Source organism: Triticum aestivum, chromosome 1B, assembly GCF_018294505.1.
Source record: "Triticum aestivum cultivar Chinese Spring chromosome 1B, IWGSC CS RefSeq v2.1, whole genome shotgun sequence".
In the NCBI taxonomy this organism is placed as follows: Eukaryota; Viridiplantae; Streptophyta; class Magnoliopsida; order Poales; family Poaceae; genus Triticum; species Triticum aestivum.
Window position 1 is genome coordinate 189,699,518 of NC_057795.1, and position 20,878 is coordinate 189,720,395.

General features: G+C 47.6%; 1 protein-coding gene across 1 annotated transcript; it reads left to right on the forward strand.

Moving 5' to 3' along the window:
- The first annotated feature begins 9,922 nt into the window (after positions 1-9,922).
- LOC123089307 (ent-copalyl diphosphate synthase 1, chloroplastic) lies at positions 9,923-20,832 on the forward strand. The gene is made up of 14 exons (XM_044511021.1): positions 9,923-10,328; positions 11,097-11,177; positions 16,492-16,890; positions 16,963-17,146; positions 17,239-17,453; positions 17,560-17,680; positions 17,780-17,892; positions 18,026-18,252; positions 18,507-18,622; positions 18,723-18,821; positions 18,908-19,150; positions 19,495-19,621; positions 19,716-19,961; positions 20,319-20,832. Exons 1-14 carry the CDS (start codon positions 10,256-10,258, stop codon positions 20,541-20,543), a joined length of 2,469 nt encoding a protein of 822 aa, XP_044366956.1. The 5' UTR covers positions 9,923-10,255; the 3' UTR covers positions 20,544-20,832.
- The last annotated feature ends 46 nt before the right edge of the window (positions 20,833-20,878 follow it).

The window sequence follows — 20,878 nt, forward strand, 5'->3', positions numbered from 1 at the left end:
CCTTAGACGCACAGTTCGGGACCCCCTACCCGAGATCCACCGGTTTTGACACCGACATTGGTGCTTTCATTGAGAGTTCCACTTTGTTGTCACGGTAAGGCTTGATGGTTCCCTCAATCATCTTCAACGATGCGGTCCAGGGGTAGGTTTTCCTTCCCGGACAGATCTTCGTATTCGGCGGCATCGTACTGTGGGCCAACTCGCTTGGCCATCTGGAGCAGATCGATAGCTACGCCCCTGGCCATCAGGTTAGGTTTGGAAGCTTGAATTATGCTGCCGACATCCACGGAGACTTGATCTTCGACGGATTCGAGCCCATGTCAGGCGCGCCGTACGGTCACGACGGGCATGACTTTGATCTGCCATCGGGCACTATTCGGGAGATCGCGCCTGCTGCGGCGCCGGGAATCAAACCGGAGCAGATCGTGCCCTCCGAGGACGGGTGGATGGACCCCGCCACGGAGGCCTCGCACTCATCGGCGCTGGAGCCGAACACTAATCCCACCTCCTGTGAGGGTGGTGTCATCGGACCCTCGGACTCGTCTCCGGCTACAGGATCCGAACCGCGTGCGTCCGTGCCTATAGAATCTGATTGGGCGCCTGTCATGGAGTTCACCGCCGCAGACATTTTTCAGCACTCTCCCTTGGGTGACGTGCTAAACTCATTAAGGTCTCTCTTCTTGTCAGGAGATTCTTGGCCGAACTATGTCCGGCTCGAGTGGGAAGCGGACGACGAAGAAATTCGTTCCCCACCTACCACCCACTTAATAGCCACTGTCAATGACTTAACCGGTGTGCTTGACTTCAACTCCGAAGACATCGACGGTATGAACGACGACGCAGGAGAAGAATAGGAACCGCCGCCTATAGGGCGCTGGACATCCACCTCATCTACGATATATATATGGTGGACACCCCAAAGAAAGCGATGGCAATGAGGCAAAGGAGGATAACCCCGTGGAGAAGCAATCTAGGCACCGGCGTCATAGGCGCCGCTCCAAGCCCCGCCATAGCAAAAATAGCGATACCGGCACAAGAGATAACAATCCGGACGGTGCCGGAGATGAAAACAATCTTGCCCGGCCGGGCTTCGAGCAGGCCGAGCAAGAGGATGGGCAAGTTGGCCCTAAAGAAGAGGCAACAGATGGAGAATCAGAGGAGGATAATTACATGCCTCTCTCCAAAGATGAAGTGAGCCTTGGCGACGAAGAATTCATTGTGCCTAAGGATCCCATCGAGCAGGAGCGCTTCAAACGCCGGCTTATAGCCACTGCAAAAAGCCTTAAGAAAAAGCAACAACAACTTCAAGCTGATCAAGATCTGCTAACGGGCAGATGGACCGAGGTCCTGGCTGCCGAGGAATACGGACTCGAGTGCCTTAGCAAAATCTACCCAAAGCGCAGGTTGCTACCTTAACTCGAGGAGGAGGCGTTAAAGCCCACACTACCAGCGCATGATGCAGCTGACCGGCCACCCCGTGGCCGAGACAAAGCGGCATTCTAGCCCGAAGTCCAGACCGCACCCCATCGCCAATCAAACGATAATACCAAGGCCCCGGGCTACACGAAGGACCTGCGAGAATTATTGCAAACCAAAGCAAGACAGTCAAGATCGATCTATGGATCACGGGGGCGCGCCCCAACGCGTGACAAGGATTGTCACGCCGGATACACTAACAAATCCGGCCGGGCCGAAAACAATGAAGCCCGGCACAGAGGCGCTGCACATCCCCTATGCTTCACTGATGAAGTAATGGACCATGAATTCCCGGAAGGGTTTAAACCCATGAACATTGAATCATACGATAGTACCACAGACTCCGCGGTATGGATAGAAGATTTTTTCCTCCACATTCACATGTCCCGCGGAGATGATCTACACGCCATCAAGTACCTCCCACTAAAACTAAAGGGACCGGCTCGGCATTGGCTGAATAGCTTGCCGGCAAACTCCATCAGGAGTTGGGAGAACATGGCAGACACATTCCTTGACAACTTCCAGGGCACTTATGTGCGACCACCGGATGCTGATGATCTAAGTCATATAACCCAGCAGCCCAGAGAGTCAGCCAGGAAATTTTGGACACGGTTCCTAACCAAAAAGAACCAAATTGTCGACTGTCCGGATGCCGAAGCCCTAGCGGCCTTTAAGCATAACATCCGTGACGAGTGGCTTGCCAGACATCTCGGTCAGGAAAAGTCAAAGTCCATGGCAGCCCTCACAACACTCATGAGCCAGGAAAAGTCTCGAAGACAAGTGCGAGCGCGCCTTGGGCCCGGGGGCTTCTGTCGGTGTTCTGGGAACCAGGGTACCCAGACCTGCCTGCCTGCGGCCCACGACGTGGCTTGATCGACGGCCTGGTATGGCCCAATTTAGACTACGGCAAGACAAGACCCTCGCAAGGGGCCAAGCCTCGCGAGGCGGGCGACATCAAGACCTCCTGAGGGAGCGGCCTCCTCAGGCGGCCTCCTGAGCGGAGCGAAGATTTCTATGCAAGACCCAGCCTCACGAGGCTAAAATGACATCAGCCATGACAACCAAGGCTAGGCGCGCCAGTGGATGCAGAGCGGTAGGTTTCCTCTTTGGTGCAAAGGAGGCAAGCGCAGATGTGGAGTCCCAACGAATCAGCCAAAGGTTGCCATTTGCGTGCAACAAGACCAAGACCGCCAGAACAGCAGGAAGGATGTCATCACCGAGCCCACCACGATGTCACACTCAGAGGCTTTGCAAGTGAAGACCACCTTTCGTTAGGATTAGATGTACTTCTTGTCCCCTTTCAAATTTGGCCGTTGTGGGATCCCTTCCCGCCTAAGTTTTAGAGAAAGAGGACCAATACCACTATAAATATAGCCTAGCCATTGAGAGGGATCGACTCATCAGGTGATCAACTCATCGAACCACCAAGAGCTCATCACAAGAACAAGCCTCCTGAGGCTGTTCTTCCACTTGTACTAGTTCATCCTCAGCCCCTCGCGAGGCTAATCCACCACAAAGCAGGAGTAGGGTATTACACCGCAAGGTGACCCGAATCTGGGTAAACTGTTGTGTCTTTCTCTGTCGTGTTCATCGAGCTAGGTCGTGAGAGCAGCGGAACGATCAGCTTGAGAGGTTTAGTTCTTCGCACACGCCCCTGAGTTCGAACCTTTCTTAGGTCAGCGGAGCCCGGAATCCAACAATTGACCACCAATTTAGGAACCACAAGCTACTCGTCGTCCAACGACGAGTCATCCGATGAACAAATGAAGTTGTTGGAAAAATACTCGTCCCCACTGTCCATGGTACCTCGCGAGAAAAGTGTCGAACACCTTGCGGTCGTGGTGGGAGACGCGGTCAGTGAAGAGCACCTCGGCCTCCCCGTATAGGCAACCGGCGTGTAGTAGAGGAGATGAGTGTGGGAGGCGGCCTTGTAGCGCTAGGGGGTGGTGTTGGGACCGATGGGTGTCGCCCACGGTGCACCTACGTTGTGACGGAATGGGCCATGGCCCGCCCAAATTTTGAGAAAAAAAATATAGAAATTCATCTAGGCCCAGCCCATGAATACACAACGCTACAAGGCAGCAGCCAAGATTTAGCATCAAATTCAGCCCAGCCCGCCCAGTCTTTTGTTTGTAGCTCCGCCGCTGCTTCCAGGGAGCAACTAATTAACGAGCACTCCTTCGGAAGCCTCGCAACGATCAGCGCCACTTGGAGCGCTCTCAGCCATTTGCCACGTGTCGCGCTCTGGGCGCTCCCTCCGGATTTTGTTTTTTTTTTCGCACACGTTTTCGGCTTTTTAAACGGTTTTTTTTTTACGTTTTGGTTTTCTACCGTTCTTCACTAGCTTTTCGACCAAAAAATTTTTTTCGAAAAAAATAATTTTTTTTGGAAAAAAACATTTTTTTTCGCGAGAGTCACGGTTTTGTTTTCGCGAGAGGCACGGCCGTGCCTCTTGAAAACGAAAAAAAATGTATTTTCTGTTTTTTTTTCTTTCGTGAGAGGCACGGTTTTGCTTCCGCGAGAGGCACAGTTCTGCTTTCACGAGAGGCACGGGCGTGCCTCTTTCGTAAAGGGAAAAAAACGCATTTTCTGTTTTTTTTTCGCGAGAGGCACGGTTTCGCTTCCGCGAGAGGCACGGTTGTGCTTTCGCGAGAGGCACGGGCGTGCCTCTTTCGAAAAGGAAAAAAACAGGTTTTCTGTTTTTTTTCCTTTCGCGAGAGGCACGTTTTTGCTTCCGCGAGAGGCACGGTTGTGCTTTCGCGAGAGGCACGGACGTGCCTCTTTCGGAAAGGGAAAAAATGTGTTTTCTGTTTTTTTATTTCACGAGAGGCACGGTTTTGCTTCCACGAGAGGTCAGAGGCACGGGCGTGCCTCTTTCGGAAAGGAAAAAAAACCGTGTTCCCGGTTCGGTTTTTTCGTTGGTTTTTTTCGTCCGGTTTTTTCGTGAAAAAAAAGTTCGTCAAAACCTATCAACATGGGATCTAGTTTTAAAGATCTCAACGCGAGGAATCCAACGGCGAAAGCGGTTCGAGATTTGGACGCACGGTTTAAGAAATAAAACGGTTTGAATAAACGGATCTACGAAAAAAGGGAAAACTCCCATGTTGCGACAAGTGGCGTACATACAGCGCGCCACTTGTCGCAACCTGGGGAAGTTGGAGTGATCTCCGCTAAGAGTATTCTTTAACTAGTGATTTCGCTGCTTCCATGCATGCATGATAGCACTGAAAATGAAGTTCCACGCCCGAAAATCCATAGGAGCGGACGAGCTCGCCTGCTCCTGGAATCGCTAGGCGCTCGTTCTCGCGGGGATTGGGCCGTGTCAGGTATTGTCGGATGTATAGTTATGTACTTCTTTCGTTCCAAAATATAAGTCTTTTTAGAGATTCCATTATGAACTACATACGGATGTATATAGACATATTCTAGAGTGTACATTCATTTATTTTGCTTCGTATATAGCTAGTTATTGAAATCTCTAAAAAAGACTTATATTTTGAAACGGAGGGAATATTAGGCTTTGCATGTAGGACAGGACCCACGTGATTAACTAACGGATGTATCACCCCTCAAAAAGAAAACACTAACGGGTGTATCACGGCGTAGGAGCGAGGACGTCGTGGACCAACATGTGCGAGCCGGCACATGCGACTGGAAATACCAAGGTTGCTCCACGTCCACGCCTATAATTTGGCACACCAACTACAGTCTACAGATGACGAGAATTCTTTTCAAGGGTACAGATCAGGAGACTTGATACATCAACTTGTGCATGAGCGGGCAATAAGAGCATCTCCAACGGGGTGTCGCAAAATAGAACTAGTATTCATCCGCGGACTCGTTCGTAGACACGAATGCTGAAGCCGGCCATCCAACCTCATACCTTCAGTATCCGTCTTTATTGAAAAATTGTCACTCTGCTTTACACTAAATAGAAATCACTTTACGTCAAACTGAAACCGGTTTTAACCAAATAGTAGTTGCTTTCCGCCGACGCCGCAATGACATATGATCTAGATAATATAGATAGCCATGCTTTTAAAAACAAAATTGTCATGCTACATACATAGGAAGGTGCCATAAACATTATATAAAAATCGTTAATGTTAGCGCGACGCAGATGACCTACGAGCCCATTGTACTTATAATGGCAAGTTAAGAAGATTTTCGTTTATGAAAAAGCATGGAAAAAATAATAACAAAAACTTTTCCAATGCTCAAATGGAAAATTTCAAAAATGTTTTTGCTATTTCTCTACAAGCGCACACATTCATATTTTCTTTGTTGTTCACATGGCAATTTTTGTAATGCTCGCATGGCATTCATGAACAAAAATTCTCGAAACACCCCTACTATTTTTACACAATGGCAACTATTTTTTTCTATGACTTTGCTGGCAAAACTAGATAGTGGACCAAGGCAACTTCAAAATTTTCTGTTATCTTTTCATGTGATGAAAAATTCACTTCCCTATTTTTTCTAAAATGATGGCATCTAATGATATAGCAAAATTCGTATATTTTGTACAAGAAATTTTACATGCCAGGTTCCAAAAAAATCGTTTGTGATGTTAGCCACAAATAAAAATGACATGGCCAATACAATAATTTTTCCATGGTCAGATATAATAAATTTGTTTCAACAATGGCCATTTTATAGAAAACACAATTTGTTTCAACAATGGCCATTCATTAGGAAACACAATTTGTTTCGAGAATTGCCATGAGACAACTACAAATTTGTTTCAGGAATTGTCATGATTTAGAAAAAAGAATTCATAAATTGTCGTGTGACAATTACAATTTTTCATAAAATTTGCCATGTGTTGGGGAACATAGTTTTCTGAATTTGCTGTGTGACCAATAGAAATTTCTTTGGAAAAAACATTCGCTCACGAATGCCATGGACCACTACAAGACGTTTTCAAAAAAATGGCCAAGGTAGATACAGATTGGTAGCGTACACATTACTACTATGCTTCAGATGCAATCTTCAAAGCCCCATGTTGTCATGCCAGTAAGGTGAACCTGAACCTAACTGAACTGGACTGAACCTAAATAGAGAAAAACGAGAGTATGCTCACATTTTGACAGTACTACTACGCTTCACATTGCAGTCAGCACTAAGAACATGATGAGAGAAAGATGAGGAGAGGAGGTACCTCATCCCGTGGAGTTCCACATCTGTTACCACTCAGATGCCTACTGGGAGGCGGCGGGATGACGCCGCTGGTCGCTGGAGAGGGACGATGCGACACGGAGCAGGATGAGATCGGGGAAGATCTCGGGCATGTCGCGATGAGACGAAGTCTATATGCCTCGGTGAGGAGGGCGAGCTCTGAGTCGGCGAACAGGGCGGGTCGTCCTCGTCTAGGTGCTTCATCCGCGCGCCGAGGTTGTCCTGAAGGCGGCGCTCGAACCCCAACACCAGCCGCTCCCTCGTTTCAAAAAAAACCAACCGCTTGGTTGGCCGAGGTCCAGCACGTCGGTCGCCGTGTACTCCTGCTCTGCCTGCTTCTGCTTCTGCATGGTCGAGGCAGCCCGCGCGTGCGTCTCCCTGATGTGTGTGGTCCCAATGAAACGGCTCGTCAGTTCCCGTCACGGCAAGGCCTGGCGCCGTGATCCCGCTATACGGGCCAAGGGCCGTATATCAACTACTCCCTCCTTTTCGGTTTATAGGGCTTATCTCAAAATTTTAGTTTTTTCATTTTATAAGGCTCAATTTGGTTGTTTCCCATCACATGTTCAGATTTTAAGGTGCATTAAATCATTGCATGCAAGTATTAAGAGAAAATTGACCAATGCATGTAATTTATGCATGCATTGCAATTAATGCATTGGTAAACATATTTTTTTGAGGAAAACAAGAGCATTAATTTGAATGCTTTTGCAAACTCCAAAAGGTATTCCACCACTCACCACTTACCTTGGTTGGTGAGATTTTTTAATTGAGCCTTATAAACCAGAAAGGACGGAGTATTATCTACACTTTTAAAAAACTATTATCTACACTTTTAAACCCACCAAGTATTAATGTCCGGCCATGTGCACACTGTACCATTGGTCCACGTACCGGGAGCAAACGACCTCGTCCGCGCTATTGCGGACGCCTAGCTTCTACTAATTCCTTGTTTACATGGATTCGGCTTTACCAAGATGTGAAATGAGTGTTTCGGCAAGGACGATGATTGATCGGGAGATACCACGCGTGGACCTGCCGCCGCAGACGGCCGCCCCCGGTGCTTGGCCGAGTGGTGTTGGCGGCGGCGGGGCCTGCCTATCCCCGCGCGCGCGGCTCCCTGCCCGGGGCATGGGGCGGTGGCGGTGCTCCTCGGCTCGACGACAGCCCGGCGACCCAGTAGGGCCGGTCCACATATATACGGGGCCCGGGGCAGGAAGACAACAAGGGGCCCTTGTTTTTTTCTTGACACACATGAACTGAAAATATTTTGTATGTCAAAACCAAAGGAAATATTCAGTAGATGGAATAGATAGATCCATTATCTTTGAATTCTAAAACTAACTATACAATGTATTTATCGACCAAAAGAAGTTCAAACATTTACTATATATTGCTAGTTGTAGTGATTCCTGAAAGAACTACTCGTCCGGTAAAAAAATGTCAACCAATTTTTTTGGGAATTCTACTTGTTCATCTATATATGTTTTTCCTCAGATTTTCATCACTACTACTAGAAAAATGCTTTTGACAAGACATGCCACCATGTAAGGCGCGTAAAATATGTTCAATACAGATTAGAAAAGCACCTGGATATCATATGGCATAATGTGAATTTGTACGAATGCCGCAATAGTCAGCGCAAATGAGAAGCCAACACCATGAATTGAATTAACATCTCCCCTTCTCCTAATCTCCTTAATGCTTTCTCAGAACCAATGAAGAGTAGAAGATTATAAGAAGACAAATGCAAGTCAGCAGATCTGAAGGAGTAAGAGCCAGAGATGGAGAGCAAAGCTATTTGAATTAGAATCATTAAACTAAGGAAGAGAAATACATGGAGGATGCAGATCTCTGTGATTGGAAGGATCGATGATCATCCATTAATCGCTTGCCGCGCCCTTGGAATCTGTAAGACACCGAAGCGGCGGCGTTGTTCATGGATTGTGAATTTGGGAGGAGAGGAGTCACCGAATACGGAGGAAAACGAGGGACTCGTGGATCCAGTGGAAACCGATTTGACTTCTTCGTGAGTATTGCTCGTACGTCCACCAGTTTAATGGGCTTTACACTTGCACGGTTGCACCTTGGGCCCTTTTATATTATTTTTTTCTCTAGATTTCTTCCGCCTGAGATAAAAAAACACACTGCGTTGTACTACCTGGTTCGGGGCCCCTACCTCTTGGGGGCCCAGGGCGGGGGCCCCGCTGCCCCGGCCTATGGACCGGCCCTGCGACCCAGTGGCAGTGGCCAGCGGCATGCGAGGTGGTGGTGCGACTCCTTGGCGGTGAGACGGCGTGGTGGCGCGGGTTGGCCGGCGGCGCGCCCCCGGCCCAGATCTGGGCCCTGCGGGCCCCATCTGGGTCCTAGCGGGCCGGTCCCCAGTGTGGCATCGTTGTCGTCTGTGTGGTGGGGAGGAGGAGCAGCTCGGACGGGGCGCGGCGACGCCAACGGCGTGCCTGCTGCAGGGCGATGGCGGGAGCTTTACGGGCAGGGAGATCCTGGCTAGGCCTATGGGCCCACGGCCTTGGTATGCTCCTTCTATTGTGTCCGGTCGGCTACCGTCGTTGGCGGTGGAGGTTGTGCCCTCCCGCGTGCCGACGGTGCTGCGGCACCTAGTCCCGGCTCCTATTCCCCGTTGTGCAGGCCTCACTTCGTGGTGCCGTGGTGAGACGGCGTGGAGGCTTCATGACCATGGTGGCGCAAGATGGTGGTCGGTTTGGTGGCAGGCTCTGGAGCATCCGAGGTGAAGGTTGGGATCAGGGGAAACCCCTGTCAGCCTGTCCGACACCGACGCGGCGACGCTGGTGGGTGCTGCCGGACCTTCCTGGAGGGTGTCGGGGGCGACCCTTCCTCTCGCCTCGTCGCGTACCGGGGGAAACCCTTGGCAGCAGCAGTGTCATCGTCTCGGTCCTTCTTGGAGGTGTTGATTGGTACCGGTCCTTCGGAGCCTTGGAACGTGGTGGAAGATCTTCGGCGGGCGCAGTGGTCGTGAAGTTTCTTCGTTTCCGTCGATCCGCCGTTGTCGGTATTTTGTTCTCTTGTTGTTTCTCTTTTTTTTTTTTTTGGTGTGACTGTGGTGCGTCAACAACACTTGAAGAAAAAAGAAGTCTCTGGACTGATTATAGAGGGGCATCATCGTGTGTGGGAAGAGAATGTCGCCCTCGCACCACCCGTTCACAAGGCAGACGTTTTAAGGTTTTTGTCCACTACCAGGAGCTTTCCCCGCACCGGAATCATTCCCTTCTCCCACTCCCACAGGCGCTACCCCTCTGTCTTTCTCCTCCTTCCTCGCTAACCATCTCCAACCCTGCCCAGCCCATTCTCTCGCTACCCCTTGCATATATATGCACCCACCAACACATAGGTATCCCTCCAAATGAACCTCGTGTTTTTCGTGCTTTTTGCTCATTAACTGCCCCTGTTAATCACTTGCCCAAACCAGCGCGCTCCGATCCTTATCCCCTCTCGCTCGATCGCCATCACCATCAGCTCATCATCGTCCTTAACTCCTCGTCGGGGCTGGATCCACGGTTATAAATAGAGCGACCCGCAGGCGGTGGGATTGAGGCACGTGCATGCATATTGCAGCCCGGCCAGCATGCAGCTCCGCCTCTCTCCGCCGGCGGGGGCGCCCTTCCAACCCGGGCTGCTGCCGCGTGCTCTCGTCAAAGGTGATGGATGTCCGTTCCTGCCATGCTTTTCGCTTGCCGCCGGCGCTGGTTTCTTCTTAGTTTCTTCAAACGGAACGCTGGTTTAATTTCTTCTGCTATATACAATTTTTCTTGTGTGCACGGCCATTAAAAATTTGGAAATTGGAAAATCCTTCACTGGCATAGTATTGATCACTCCTCAGTGTCATATACATGATCCACCAAGATTTTTTTTCTAGCTTCGTCCCCGCCATTAATTCTGCGGGTGCAGCGTATATACGCATGTACAAACGGGTCAGAACCACTGCATGCTCAACGTACGGATTAATTTTCGCCCAATTCTGCTACTACTCTTTTCTACGGATTCGCCAATCTTTTCTTCTCCTGTAAGATCGACCTCGCAATATTTTCGTGCGCGCAGCATGCAGCTCCACCTCTCACCTTATGTGGCATGGCACGAGTTCTTGTCTGTCACTCGCCGGCAGATTGCGATGGCTGCAGCAGTTGCAATTCCCTGCCTGCAGCTGACAGCCGTTCCGCCCTGTTCACGTACGTGCTGCGTACGAATGCCGGCCGTGCCGTATTGAGCTTGAAACGAAGCTGGCAAACGATAGTTCTTCGTGATTATTTTTTTCAATTTTTTTCTTTTTTGCTGGGTTACGTATGTGTGTATATCTACACATCTTTGTAGCTTGTGCCTTTTCTTTCCTTTTTCTTTGGGGGGATGATATATACTTGTGTTGAGAAAAGATTGGATTGGGTCTGATCACTTTGGCTTTAAACAATCAGGTCCATGCCGTTTGCGCGGCAAAGGAGATGCCGGCGGCACGCGCGTCGCTCGACGGACCAGCAGCGTATCCAGTAGCAAAGGTACGTATCATTGCCTTGACTTGGGCTGGGGCCCGGTAATCTTGTGTCTTGTCTCTCACTTTGCTTTATGCCCGCCGCTCTTCTCCATCGCTCCATCGATCGCTTTTACCCTTACTACTACTGTCCTTTTTTGCTTAGCGTTACCATCTTTCCCTCAAAAAATAAATAAAAAGCTTTAGCGTTACAATCTAGGAGTATCTATCTACAGCTAGGAGCTACTAGCACCGCAAGCGCAAGCGTCTTATACGTTACTATACTTGGCCAGCACAAGCGTCGTAGCATATGCCAATTACTTTTTTTTTTTTGCGGACAGCATATGCCAATTACTAATCTTAGCCGGCTCCCGTGTTGGTGTCTTGTTTCCCTGTCTGTCATATAAATATGCCACCCTACGCACTCCACGAAATAGGCAGTTAATGATGTTTTTTTCCTTTTTCTTTCTCATCTCATTATGTCCCTTTTTATTGCCATACTCACACATTACAACACGTGCTCGTATTAGTTCATCCAAGGGCCTCCGGCGTCTGTCAACAAAAAGGGCCTCCGGTGACTTCATACTTGCGTCTTAGTTGTACCACCTGTGGACCAATTTTTTTAATCTAAGGTCTCTAAAAACAACAAGTAAATATGATTTTGGGGGGGGGGGGGGGGGGGGGGGGGGGGGTTGGTAAAACAACAGGGTACACAAAAAAGCTAAGAAAATATATAGTACAAGAGACGGGGGGTAGTTTGGACTTTTGGAGCACACAACATGTTAATTGGTTGGCGTGATAAGAAAAAAATGATCCATCGGTGAATCTAAGTTTTTTCTTTTACAAAATAACACATTCTCTCAATTGTCGCCAAGAGGAGTTCGAAACATACTATAGAGGGATGGAGGTCAGCAAGACAAGAACAAATTATCCGTTAAGTGAATCTAAGGGTTTCGTTTTTTACAAAATGAAATATAGTGTCATTTATCGCCAAGATTCGAAAAGATACCGACAAAGTACAAAGATGACACGAGAAAAATACCAGCTAGAGGGTGGGGGGAGGGGGGGTCGGTGAGACAACAAATTGTCCGTTAAGTGAATCCGAAGAATTCTTATCGCCAAGATTTGAAAGATACTGACAAAGTACAAGAAAACATGAGAAAAATACCTACTATAGGGGGGTGAGACGAGAACAAATTATTCGTTAAGTGAATCTAAGGGTTTCCTTTTTTACAAAACGACTTATAGTGACATTTATCACCAAGATTTGAAAGATACCGACAAAAGTACAAAGAAAACACGAGAAAAATACCTAGTAGTAGGTGGGGGGTTGTCCGTGAGACCATAACAAATTATCCCTTAAATTGAATCGAAGGATTTCTCTTTACAAAACAACATATAGTGTCAGCTATCAGCAAGATTCGAAAGGTATAGACAAAGTATACAGAGAAAACACGAGAAATATACCTACTAGAGGGAGGGGGTCGGCGAGACAAGAACAAATTATCCGGTAAGTGAATCTAAGGATTTTTTTTTCCAAAACAACATATAGTGGCATCTACTCATTTATTGCCAAAATTCAAAAGATACCGATAAAGTAAAAAAAGAAAAGATGAGAAAATACATAGTAGAAGGGGGGGGGGATCAGTGAGACAAAAACAAATTATCCGTCAAGTGAATCTAAGAATTTCTTTTTTTTAACGAAACAACATATTATGTCAATTATCCCCAACGGGAGTTCGAGAAATAATGACAAAGTACAAAGAAAACACGAGAAGAATATGTACTAGAGTCCGGGGTGAGACAAGAATAAATTATCCGTCAAGCAAATCTAAGTATTTCTATTTTTGGCAAAATGACATATTGTGTCAATTATCGGCAAGAGGAGTTTGAAAGATAGCGACAAAGTACCAAGAGGGTAGGGTTCGGATTTCACCGAGGAGACGGAAAGATGCCAACAAAGTAGTCAGAAACACAAGAGAATGTATACAAGTGAAAAGGAAGAACTTAGGTGCTCTTGTGCGAGCTCGGCCATTTGATCTCAACCCAACGGTCACTTGAGCTGATCTAGAAATTTGCGAAAAGCCCCTCTAAGAGTCCCTTAATTACGCGCAGGTTCGAGTGCTCCCGCAGATAACCACCGGATCAAGATCCGATTGTGGAGCTCGCACGGGAGCACCAGATATTTAGCCGGGAGGGAGTAGGGTTGAGAATTTTTAGCGCACAACACGCTAATTAGTACTCCCTCCGTCCGGAAATACTTGTCGGAGAAATGGATGAAACTGGGTGTATCTAGAACAAAATTGGGTCTAGATACATCCATTACTCCCACAAATATTTTCGGACGGAGGGAGTAGATGAGACAGCGTCAGCGGCTAGCTACATAGTTTTCGGCCTCATGAAGAAACGGAATCGAAACCTGTATGAAAAATCCACAGTTGAACAAAGAATTTAGCTTTTCCCCTGCAAAAACAGAAAAACAAAGGATGCAGCTTTCTCATCAGATCCAAAAGCATGCAACTACAGGGAGAAAAATGCTTCTGCAGTTTAAAGTCAATCCGGTGATAGAAAGATCCTTGACGTACTATTATTCTTGTTACCGTCAGTACTATGATATGATACTGTCATCACCATCGTTGATCCCTGTAACAAAATCCTAGCTAGGTGAAGCTCACCCATTCAATTAAGCTCACGCTATCTTAGTACTACGTAGGATCGATGCATGCTTTCCTGGCGCCGAACTTGGTCTCTAAGTAAGTACGGGCCCGGCGTTCTTTTGAGTCGAATATCCGGCCGGTCTACCAATTTGGTTACCGAATAATATGATCAGAGATTCGACTAAGACTGCCACGTGAAAGTTAGGAAGGATTAGATCGGATAGTAGAGGGTGTGCTTATGCAAAGTTCATATGCCCACAAAAAGAGACGTGATCAGAAAAGGTTTCGTTTGATTTCTTTGGATAAGGTGCCTTTAGCTAGCACACAACTTCATGCTCCCACTGATAGAAATCAGTGAGGCTCTGTGGCAAAAACGATGAAATTCCCTGCCTTTCTTATCGGTTGAAAGTCGGTACGAGATTGCGGCCGTCCATGTTACTTCTGCCAACTTTGCGTGCAATTCCTTGTTGGTCACGTCAAACTGGGCCTGGAGCTGAAGCTTTGATACTCCTATCATTATTCTATAGTTATTATAAGTCAACGTCATGTAGTTATAAGTCAAGTCAAAGTCAAAGTTATGTAGTTTTTTTCTTGGAAAAGGAGGTTAGAACCTCGGGCCTCTGCATCAATCGATGCATACAGTCATCTTTATTAATTATTCAATAAATGTCTGATAAGAATATACCTCAAGCCATCTGAAGCCACCACTCACACTATACTTGGCCATCCCTTGGCCCGGGCCGGGCCTACCAAAGTCCGACACGAAAAACCTAGGCCCGAGCCCGGCCCGGCCGTCGGGCCTAAAAATCAGGCCCAAGCCTGGCCCATCACGCAAAAACTCCGTCGGGCCTCGGGCCGGGCCTCTTCGTTAAACTGCAAATACAACGGGCCCAGGCCCGGCCATCGGGCTCAAAATCTAGGCCTAGGCCCGGCCCAGCGACAAGGTCGGGTAGGGCCGGGTCAGACTTTTTCGGGCCGAGGTGGCCATGGCCAGGTATAACTAACACCTACAAACTCGATAATATGGAGTGCTCTCACTCCCCATATTTAAAATTGGTGTCGTCGCCGATCCATCCACATAACGTATCAAAACCTACCGGTGGTACAGCAAACCTAAAGCATACACCAGATGCACACGTTTTAGAAGCCAACATCATTATCGAACCGTTGGTCCATCTTCAGGAAAGAAATCTGCATCATCCTTACCAGTCCGACCATCCGTCAACGCCACCACGACGCCTAACGGCACCACCTCCCTACGTCCAAACTGCTGAGCACGTCGCGATCGCCGCCGGTACACCGCAGCACCATGCCGCCAAGTATCACCAGCCGACACAGCTTGAAGTCTCTGGAAGATCTGTCATGCGTAGCACCTGCCGAACAGGCATGACATAGCTTAGCACATGTCGGGCAGGCATGACTTGACATCTCCACCGAAGCTCCGTGCAAGGCGAAGCCGCTCCACCTCCTGCCTCTGTTTTTCGGTGCTGCTCCACAAACGATGCTCCCAAGAGAGAAACAACACCGCAGTGCCGTCATCATCCAACTTGGAAGACCAGATCCTAGGGTTTCCCCTGAAGCAGTATGAGTGGGTCGATAATAGTTACACAACGATGCCTTCATCAAGGTAACGGCGCAGAACACCGCCATTGCCGCTCATCGGCTCGGTTTTCACCGGCAATTATGTCTCCCTGACTCGCAGCCAGGACTAGACGGCGGATCTCGTGATCCGACCACCCAGCCTCAGGCCGACCACCTCCGTCGAAGGAGATGACCACAACTGCCGACTGCACCGGCAAGATCAGATATGACCGAAGGCGCCGCCAACCAGTCCTCCAGGCCCTAGCCGCCACCGCCGATCCGAAGCCCGATGGCGCGCCGCCGGAGCATAACTGACCGTCGCCCCCGTCTGATCAGGGCCGGCCTCCGCGCCCATAACCCACGTCGCAGCCCGTGACTGGGCCGTCCGCCATGCATGCAGCCGCCGCCGGCCGAGGCAGGGCTGGCCACCAGGTCGTCGCCCGCCGCAGCCATCGCCGTTGCGCCGCAAAGACTAGATCAGCCGTGCCACCACACGTTTAGGGGCTCCGCATCACCCCTAAGACGCGGGAGAGAGGGAGTCCCCCGCCACCGCCGTCGGCCCCGGGGCTTAGCCCAGCGGCGTCCCCCGGCGGCGGAGAAGGAAGGGGAAAAGGGAGTTCGCGCCCCTGGCGGCTAGGGTTTGGGCGAGTCGCCCTAGCGGGAACGACAGGGGGGGGGGGGGCTAGTGAAAAGATAGTGGTACACACGTTTGACTTGCGGTCATCTCAAAGTCATGTAGTTTGATACTCCGTTTTTATTTACTTTTTGTCTAAAGTCAAAGTTGATAAAATTTCATCAAATTGTAGAAAAATATATTAACATATACATCACCCAATCAACACCATTAGATTCATCACCGAATATATTTTCACATCATATAAATTTGTTATTTCAAATGTTCATATTGTTCTCTACAAGTTTGACTTCAGTTAAAACCAATATGGAGATTAAATAAAAACAGAGGGAGTACATTTTAACCATTATTCTAGGTTAGACAGCTCTCAGTGTGCACGTGTGGCTCTGACGCTCTGTACGCATATTTGATTATTTTTGATATGTCAACCTTGTAAATTTGTAATCGTGCGTTCGTTTGTTGCGATGTAGTACCTGCACGGCTGCAAGCGAACCCTACCGGGAACGACGTCCAGATTCTAGAACGGCCCGAAGAGGAAGCACGCTACGTCGACGAGTACCATGTGATTCCTGGGACAGAGCTCGAGCAGCCGCTGATCGACCAGGTGAAGGCGATGCTCGGGTCGATGGGCGACGGCGAGATCAGCGTGTCAGCGTACGACACGGCCTGGGTGGCCCTGGTGCCGAGGCTCGACGGCGGCGACGGGGCCCAGTTCGCCGCAGCCCTCCGGTGGATCCTCGGGAACCAGCTGCCCGACGGGTCCTGGGGCGACGCGGCCCTCTTCTCCGCCTACGACCGGATCACCAACACCCTCGCCTGCGTCGTGGCTCTCACCAAGTGGTCGCTCGGCCCCGAAAACTGCAGGAGAGGTACGCATGCACGCACACTGAACCAGGAATGTGTTTGGTGAAACTGAACGTGTGTTTTGTTCACTCGATCAGGGCTGAGTTTTCTGGAGGACAACATGTGGAGGCTGGCCGAGGAGGACTCGGAGTCGATGCCCATCGGCTTCGAGATCGCCTTCCCTTCTCTCCTGGAGGCGGCCAGGAGGCTGGACGTTGTCTTCCCGTATGACCACCATGCTCTGCAGCGCATATATGCCAACAGAGAAGTGAAGCTCAAAAAGTATATATCCTCCTAGACAAGTGCAGCACCTTTGCCTTCAGTTTCTTTCCATGTCGATGGAGGCTAACATTTCTGATTAATTTGACCCGTAGGATTCCGATGGAGATGATGCACAGCATTCCGACGACGATCCTGCATTCCCTTGAAGGGATGCCCGGGGTGGACTGGCGCAAGATCCTCAGGCTCCAGTCCAGCGACGGGTCCTTCCTGTTTTCTCCGGCGGCTACAGCCTCTGCCCTCATGCAGACCGGTGACACAAAATGCTTCGAGTATATAGACAGGATCGTGAAGAAGTTCGACGGAGGGGGTAAGAGATCAATTAATGAAACCCGTTCCCCGTTCGATCGATGCATGCAGCACTGATATTGGATTGGAGTGCATTGTTCCTCTTTGACCGACCATGCATTTTTCAGTTCCCAATGTTTACCCGGTCGATCTCTTCGAGCACATCTGGGCCGTCGATCGGCTGGAGCGTCTTGGGATCTCGCGCTACTTCAAGCAAGAAATCAAACAGTGCTTGGACTATGTCCACAGGTTTGGTTCCTCCTTCATAACCGTGTTTTGCTGACCTTAAACTTCTTCTCGCTCCATGACCAAAGTTTGTTCTAACCTCTTTGCTCATATATGCTGTAGGCACTGGACTGAGGGCGGGATATGCTGGGCGAGGAACTCTGCTGTAGTAGACGTGGACGACACAGCCATGGCGTTCCGGCTGCTGCGGCTGCACCGATACAACGTCTCCCCACGTACGTACGACCCATAGTTTTCCCTCTTCTGAATCAAAATACTGGTGTTGTAATGTTGTGCATTATATTATCTCCCGAGTGCAAGTCTTTTACGTCGCGTGACAAACAAAACATAACCGATGCCGATCCGCAGGTGTGTTCGAGAACTTTGAGAAGGATGGGGACTTCTTCTGTTTCGTGGGGCAATCAACACAGGCGGTCACTGGGATGTACAACCTGAACAGGGCTTCTCAGGTTAGATTTCCCGGAGAGGACGTGCTGCAGCGTGCAGGGAGATTCTCCTATGAGTTCCTTAGAGAAAGGGAGGCCCAGGACACGATCCGAGACAAATGGATCATTTCAAAGGATCTCCCAGGCGAGGTAATTAAACACGAGACTTTTTACGGTACATCATCCTACTAAACAATCGCTTTAGATAGAAAATGGGAAGTGGAGAACGTAGCTCTCAACACCTAGAAAGGGCTTGCAGTTCATATTAATATAACTATTTTAAACACCGAAACAAACTAACCTTATATGGATACGTACAAGAACATAAATAACTCCGTATGTGATCATAGGTACAATAAAAAAAAGTTGAAATAAGATAAATAAAAATTTGAACCCTATCATAGGTACAATATACACTGGACTTTCCTTGGTATGCAAGCTTGCCGCGTGTAGAAGCAAGAATCTACCTAGATCAATATGGCGGTGATGATGATGTCTGGATTGGGAAGACGCTCTACAGGTAAAACAATAATGGTTTTCGACGGTGCATCAATCAATTTTAAACAATTTTAGTCTGTTCGTTGCAAGTCGCTCTGTGATAAGCTGAATGGCTTTGGCAGGATGCCACTTGTGAACAACAACACCTATCTCGAGCTGGCAAAGCGTGATTTCAATCGCTGCCAAGTCCAACATCAGCTTGAGTGGCATGGCCTACAAAAGTATGCATCAATCTTACGTAATACTCTGTATTTTGTTAATTATATCTCGTTTTCCTGCATGAGAACTTATATCTCCATGTACGTAGGTGGTTTACAGAGAATGGCCTCGAGGCTTTTGGGGTGGCTCCAAGAGATGTATTGAGAGCTTATTTTCTAGCCGCTGCTTGCATTTTTGAACCAAGTCGTGCCACAGAGCGACTTGCATGGTCCAGAGCATCAGTGATGGCCAACATTATCTCTAAATATCTTCGTAGCGATTTGTCGGGTAATAAAATGGTGGAACGGTTTATGCATGGTGGCCTCTATGAAGGAAATAATGATGTATCATGGTAAGTACATTAACCGAGCATCCCTATATACAGTCTAAATCATCACGTCAAATGGTAAATATTTGCATGCTTAATTGGACCACTTTTGACTAATCCTAGTAATTTGGTATATAATTTCCACCAGTGAACAATTAAGATGCATATGTGCAATACATTTTTATTTTGTAGAAATTAAGATCCCCATACTTGAATAATAATTCCTTTTTACTTGATAAAATGTCACATAATATCTTTAAGCACAACCATGTAGTAATTCGTCACTGTACTACTAGAAAATCATAGTCTTTGGCTATAGACTCTTTTCATTTTAAATATGCTTTGTATGACACAAATTGTGCATCTAGGCTTAAAGGAGATGCAAAAGTGGAAATTCTTGTGGGCGCACTTGAGAAGCTTATTGATTTATTGGCACAAAAGGCGCTACATGTTGGTGAAGAACCCATGCACATCAATAATTTGTTACGTTGCGTTGTAAGTTAAATGAGCAATTGCGCATGTCTGGGAGTTATTAAATGCAATGGTCTCTCTTAGACAAAAATTCTAATATATATTTTTGAACTTCTAGTGGATCGAATGGATGATGCAAGAGATAAATAGAGATGATGGCACAAACGGTATGAGTGTTATTGAAGCAGGGTCATGCATGGTTCATGACAAACAAACATCTTTGCTTCTAGTTAAAATTATCGAGATTTGTGCTGGACGAATTGGTGAAGCATCATCTATGGTAAATAGCAAGGACAATACTTGGTTTATTCAACTTGCATCCTCTATCTGTGACAGCCTTCACCACAGGATGTTACTTTCACAGGTAACTTTTATGCTTAATTTTCTTGACATTTTTGTGGTTAACCACGTGATACATTGGTAATTGTATTTTCTTTTCATTTGTCGGTGCAACGGGTGTTTTCTTTTGTTGCTATCTGCTCCATACAATATTTGCATGTACACACAAACTACAAGAGGTACTTCCTATTGGAAAAAGAGCCACATATTTTTGATATAAGCTACAATTCCGTATTACATGGGCATGTAATATATTTATGATAACTATTGTGAACTGGTCCACATATTTCATACCTCATAGCTACAAGTTGCTTTTTATAACTAAAATATAATTTTTCAACTTCTACATTTTAAACCATTGTACTAATGATGCAATTTATAGGACACCGAGGAGAACAAGGCAGTAACAAGTCACATGGACAAGAAAATTGAGGTGGACATGCAAGAACTTGCCCAAAATATTCTTCAGACATATGATGATATATCAAGTAACAACATGAAGCAAACCTTCTGGAGTGTTGTGAAAAGTTGTTACTATGTTGCTAATTGCCCTTCCTACATACTTGATAGACATGTTTCGAAAGTTATTTTTGAACATGTCTTTTGAAAAAAATCTTACAATGGTGGGGATGGAAGTGAAATTTGTACATACAAAGAAATGTTGTAAGAATGCTAGTGGAATGGCGCGTAAGTGATAGTTCTCCTATTGGAAGTTGGTTGTTAGGTTGATATTTTTTCTAGAACCCGCAAAAGCTTTGCGCGTGTTTTATATTAAGAGTGAAGAAGAGTTTTACATTTGTAGGAGGATATACATGGCTGAAAGGCCCCACAAGATATCGCAAACATCTACTAGTACTCTACATGAATTCCCCTAGGTTGATTTCTTATAAGATTTTGTCCACCACCACTTGCTGGCTTGATGCAATTCTGTCAAAGGTCCTA